This window comes from Doryrhamphus excisus, linkage group LG5 (genome assembly GCF_037039965.1).
Source record: "Doryrhamphus excisus strain RoL-2023G ecotype Guam linkage group LG5, RoL_Dexc_Guam_v1.1, whole genome shotgun sequence".
Lineage (NCBI taxonomy): Eukaryota > Metazoa > Chordata > Actinopteri > Syngnathiformes > Syngnathidae > Doryrhamphus > Doryrhamphus excisus.
The window spans coordinates 8926807-8933092 of NC_136361.1; the positions used below are offsets into that span (position 1 = coordinate 8926807).

Genomic DNA, 6286 nt, shown 5'->3' on the forward strand with positions numbered 1-6286 from the left:
AAAAACTAAAAATATCCCAGACGCAGTGTTACGTAACCCTTCCGGCGCATACGTGACGTCACAAAAGTGTCCGAGCAGACTGCGAACCACAAGGTGAGACGCTTCATGCTAGCTTTAATGTATCAAATAATGATACGGCTCACAGTCTTTCGATGCAAATATGCTATCGTTAATGCATAACGGATCGCTGTAGTGTCGCAATATTTTGTCTTTTGTTAGCATTAAACAAAACAACAAAAGCTGATATGTACGCGTAAGCTAGCATGCTAGGTTAGCTAGCATAACAAATCGGTTGGGACTCCATGCGTTTTGCATAATTTCTTGTTTTTTTGTTGTTGCTGCGTTTAGCTTTTTATTTGTTTCTTGTCTCAAATGTTCTTAGTCAGATTGGCAATACGATATTCATGAATTAAAATTAGAGCTACTCATCATTGACGTTGGCCAGAAAACGTTGTTGACGACAAATGATGTAACTGTGTTGCTTTATTATATGGGGATATCACGGGGACACTGAAAAGAAACGAAATAGTACAATTACGAGAAAAATGTGCAATTTCCTGGATGTCACATTTTGTAATGTGACGAACGGCGAATATTTAATATTTTCACATTGAGACAATTCTTCAAAAGGAATAGTGCTGTAATATTACTTTAAATTCTGCAAAATTAGGACTATTTTTTCTTTTTTAACCCTGTAATATTACAATTAGTATATGTACACACACCGTATTTACACAATAAAGTACAACTTTTTCCTTTATGATTCAACTTTACTCTTATAACATAATGCGGTTTTCAATATGAAGCCCCCTGGCAATAATTATAATAAAATTATATGCAATCTCCTGAAAGTCGATTTTGAAAACATATTTATTTTTTATTATTTATTGCATATATTTCCAAACAGGAGTCCGAATGTGCTATTTTTACACATTTGGCCCTCCAATTGGTCTCCCCACTTCGCCCGATGCTTCCCGCTATCCTCCGCTGTGCCCGTCACGTCTCCTCCAGTGTGTCCTTGCCCCGTCCTCTGTCTCATATCACAGCCCGCATGGACCCCCAGCGTCCCGTGGAGGGGGCCATCAGGGCCAAACTAACAGATGCCTTCCAGCCGACCCATTTGGAGGTGCACAATGAAAGCCACATGCACGCCGTGCCCCCCGGCTCTGAATCCCATTTTCGGGTGTTGGTGGTCAGCTCACGATTTGAGGGCGCGTCTCTGCTACAGCGCCACCGTCTGGTCAACGAGGTGTTGAAGGCAGAGCTAAGCGGTTGTGTTCATGCGTTGGCCATTCAGGCGAAGACGCCGGAGCAATGGGGGAGCAACCCGGTCCTGGAGAAAAGCCCTCCATGCTTGGGGGGATCCCGCGGAGACCACACTATGGAGGAGAAACTGAAAGCTGGTCGTTGACAAGGACGCTCCCTGTCGGACAATGTGTGCTTGCTCTTGGACTTCTCGCTTCCATTTGCTCACATTTATACATCCTGTATATTCTTAACTTAATGATATGGCAAGCGGAACTTATTTGTGGCACTGTTGTGTTGTAATAAAATTGGAAACACACAATTAGCAGCGTTTGTGTGTTTTTACGTAGTTGTCTTCAGATACCATACACTTTCTACCTCTACAAAGATGACAATACTGTGTTTTTATGTACTGGTATTACACTATCAGGGCTCTACATTAAAAACAAAAATGACTTGCCCATGGGGAACCCTTAAGGTGAGAACTACTTGCCCGAACTTGCCCCATGTAAAATGAAAAGACTGCCATAATATCATCTCATTTTTGTGGCATCACATGAGAATCTCAAATAAAGATGAAATGATGATCATTTCTTGCGTTTGTTTTCCTACATAGATCATGACTTTGCATGGAAATCTGGATTGTCAAGAGACTTCTAGGCACTTTGCCTTTTAGAAGTTGTGCACCACAATTAAACATTATTGAATAGACACATTTGTGTACTAGTAAAGTGTTTTCAATCCAGAAAAAAATGCTCAATTGGTCAAACAATAATTTGTGAAGCAAAGGTGAGAAAAATACACAGAGAAATGGAAGCGCTAGATTTTGTAGCTTGTGCAAAATCAGCACTTGGTATTGGATCTAATGGGTGGTGTTTCATTGTGACCACTTCAAATTGTCACAGCAATGTGATTCACTCACCTGTGCCATCATTTGATTTGCTGCCGCTAATAAAATACTTGTTTAGGAGGCACTGGTTCATCGCTTTTTGCTGTTTTCCTTCACAAGTTGTTGAAGAATTAGACCATGTTGGCAGGGACGCCATGATAATGTTTTCCTAGTCAAACGATCACTGATTGGTTGATTGCGAACAAGAACGGGTGTGGGTAAAACACGGATTGTGGATCGTGGTCTAAATAAACGATTCTGATTGGTCCATTTCAAGATTTGCAGGGATTGGTTTGCAAATTACCACCGGAATTATGCAGTCCGTGTTTTACCAACACCCAACAAGAACCACTTTTAAAAAACTCTTGGCAGTATGGCATGCCAAAGTACACTTGCCCGATGGGAATATCACTGATTGGATTTACTTGCCCCAATTTTGTTTTAACTTGCCCCGGGCCATCGGTACATTGTTATTGTCGAGCCCTGACTATCATTCGCACACTCTCACTTAATGGGCGTGTATGATGTAGTGGTAGTAACACTGTCTCGCCACATGAGGGCGGCATGCCCATAAGTCACAGGGAAACAGTTAACTTGTTGACGTCTTCATTATGACGGTTAAGAGTTGTCCAGCCTTTATGAAATTACATTTTGTCATCAACGAGATTAATTAATGACTAGATTAGATTATTCTGTATTATATGAATAAATTTAATGTGTAAATTAAACAACGTGTATATGCCTTTATTATAAACTGCTTATCTGAGGTTGGGTCACGGGTTATGATGATGTATATTATTCTTTATTATTAATATTATTTTACACTACAAGTAAAAAAAAACACCCATTTTTCTCCAGTTATTTATTGAAATATCAGTCCAATGAATAGCTTGAAATGTACAAAGTTGAGTGGTCAGAAGTTAAAACAAAACAAATATATGGTAACCAAAACTAAAAAATAATGTTGTTCTGGAATACTTACTGCCTCCGCGGTCTGCATAAAAACCCAGAGCCCACTGTGGTACTACATCATTGTACTGGAGAAAGTCATTTGTTGCTTCAAAAAGGGAATTAACAATGGAAGTGTTGTAAAGCATTTGACCGTTAGTGTGTATAAATTAGTAATATATTTGATGTCGTCTTCATGTACTGTTGATTGTGGAGGACAAGATACGCCGCTCTTGTTCTCAGAACTAGATTCTGTGCAGACCGTGTGTGTGTGTGAGTGGGTGGGCGTCTATTTTAGTCTCCAGGGTTGTGTGCGTCACTCTGAAGGTCTTCTTGTCCTTCCCTCAACCCAGATGACGGCCAAAAGTCACCGCGAGTGTGAGAACACATCATGAGTGGCGGGTGGGAGTGTGTTTATGAAACATTTTATCATCTACACAAATATATCCAAGGATGTTTGTGCAGATGACATACTCTCAATACTCCCTGTATTCCCTCCAAACAAAAATACTCATAAAAAGAAGGTCTGGAGTGGAATGTCACCGCGAGGTGCCTCGACGATCGCCCCTGCTGTCGGGTCTCACAGAAGGCTCCACTGAGGAGCAAAGACAACTGGTGTGGCCAATTTGAGGTGGGAAAAGCGACCCCAACATGGCCGCTTTGGGGCTGAGAGGAGCACTAGCAGACTGACTGCACATGTCTCTCTCCTGCGGGAGATTTATGCATCACAATTCCAGGTGCTTTTACGACTGCGGCGATGAGGTGGAGTGCAGGGACTTGTCCTGTTTGACATGTCAGGAGGAGCACATCACTCTGGGCCAAATACCTGGGTCAGTCGGGTGCTCTGATCTAGGGGTGGAATTTTAACTCCTGACACGTGATTCTTCACGTACTTTTACTTTCTTACCTCCCCGCAGTGACAGCCTCGCCAAGACGTGTAATTTGAAATCCTTGACTGCACAAAAGGACAATTAAGTGTCTTTGGAGTTTTCCTGCAGCAGTCGCCTGCAGTTATGCAATTAGGCCAAAGAAGATTGCTGCTCGGCTTCAGGTGATGACCTGATGTTTGAACTCCAGCTTGTGTAGGCGACACCTTAGCCCCCTTAGCCCCACCAAAAGTCAAGAAACTTTTAGTTCCTGCAATTAAAAGGTTGCTTTGGACTCGTGTGGTCAAAGTTCAGGGTCATTGATTCAAATCATCGTCCTCTATCTTCTTAAAAGCTTCCTTTTGACTTTCACCCATTAGTTTTTGCCCTTTATCCTAAATGTATCCCGATACATTCCCAGGCCAGTTGAGAGACATTGTCTTTCCAATGTAAACTGGGTCTTCACCAAGGCCCGCTACCGCTTGGACGTACCCTGAACACCCATTGTCTGCATTGTCTCTCAATGCAGTGGAGCAGCAGTTCTACCGTCCTTGTCCTTTCGGTCACTACCCAAAGCTCACGACCGTAGGTGAGAGTAGGAATGTAGATCGGACGGGTAAGAGAGCTTTGCTCCTTCTTTACCCCAACGCGCCGATGCAGAGTCTGCATCACTGCACACGCGGCGCCAGATCCCCTGTCAATCTCACATTCCGTCCTTCCCTCACTCGTGAACAAGACCTTGAGGTACTTCAACTCCTTCACTTGGGGCAGGATCTCATCCCTGACCCGTTAGATGGGACTTGGCAGGGCTCGACAATAACGATGTACCGATGGTCCGGGGCAACCACAGTTCGTTATGGGAGTCAGCTGCAGTGCTGTTAAACTGCATTTGACATCATCTCACGGGTTGTTTTGAGTGACAAAAGTGGCACCTGGCAACTCACCTCAGACCTTTTTATATTTTAATCTGTACGCAAGATGGCGCAAGATTGTTGAGCAGGGGTCTCAAACACGCGCCCCATGGGCCAAATGTGGCCCGCAGGACACTAGTTTGAGGCCCCCGCCTTGATATGAAAGTTTGCAAACTTGCGGCCCGCGCAAGTTTGATATGGATGCTGTATGGTATCATGTACCCAGAAAAAATGATTACGTTTGATTCATGTTCATGTTAAAGGTTAAATAACTGTTAATAGTTATCCTCCCTATCCGTGTGGAAGTGGTAAGTTTATGGCTATTTAAGTTTAAAGGAAATAACTTGAAGGCTACCGTTTAGGTCGCTAGCTCTCTAGTTTGCGAGTTAGCATGTGTCTCAAGACCATGCAGTTGCGCAATATGTTGTAAATAAAAAGAGTATAAATGTGACTATAGTCGTGTTTTGTCATGTCTACAGGGCCCTAATAATGCTTTGTTAGTTTTCATCTGAAGAAAATAATTTGTCTACCCACCAACTATATGTGGTTTCTTAAGTTTTTATTATTTGCCGTTTTATTATATCTATTTATTACCGATTGATTGATTTTCTTTATTCTTGATTTGTTTATTTGTTTTTCATCTTATTTTGTGCAGAAAAATAAAAATTTACATATTTGAGAACAGTGGAATGTTTTATCAGAGCTTTTATTGTAGAAAATTGGAACCAAAGCACTGAAAAAGTTTGTATATTTTTCTGTTTTTAATAAATGCGTTGGTTTTTTTTTTTGGAAAACCTGACGCGGCCCAGCCTTGCTCAGACCCTAGCTCCAGTGGCCCCCAGGTAAATTGAGTTTGAGACCCCTGTTGTTGAGAAACCTATCTTGGTTGTAGTTGGTTGTCGTGTGGATTGGCGTCGTATGATAACGAACCATGTTACCCTTTTAGCTTTAAGTATGAGAATGAGCTGTCAGTATGATGTACCACCACCAAGTACAACCAGGGCTCGACAATAACAATGTACCCGGGGCAAGTTAAAACCAAATTCGGGCACATAAATCCAATCAGTGATATTCCCATCGGGCAAGTGCACTTTGGCATGCCATACTGCCAAGAGTTTTTTCTAAAGCGGTTCTTGTTGGGTGTTGGTAAAACACGGACTGTGTAATTCCGGTGCTAATTTTCAAACCAATCCTTGCAAATGTTGAAATGGACCAATCAGAATGGTTTATTTAGACCGCGGTCCGCGTTTTACCCACACTCTGAATCGTTCTTGTTGGCGATCAACCAATGAGCGATGGTTTGACTAGGAAAACATCTATCATGGCGTCACTGCCAACATGGTCTAATTCTTCAACAACTTGTGAAGGAAAACAGCAAAAAGTGATGAACCAGTGCCTCCTAAACAAGTATTTTATTAGCAGCAGCA

General features: G+C 42.2%; 1 protein-coding gene across 1 annotated transcript; it reads left to right on the forward strand.

Annotated features, from left to right (window-relative positions):
* Window positions 1–8: 8 nt before the first annotated feature.
* Window positions 9–1841, forward strand: bola1 (bolA family member 1). The gene is made up of 2 exons (XM_058054081.2): window positions 9–93; window positions 908–1841. Exon 2 carries the CDS (start codon window positions 968–970, stop codon window positions 1409–1411), a length of 444 nt encoding a protein of 147 aa, XP_057910064.2. The 5' UTR covers window positions 9–93; window positions 908–967; the 3' UTR covers window positions 1412–1841.
* Window positions 1842–6286: the final 4445 nt, after the last annotated feature.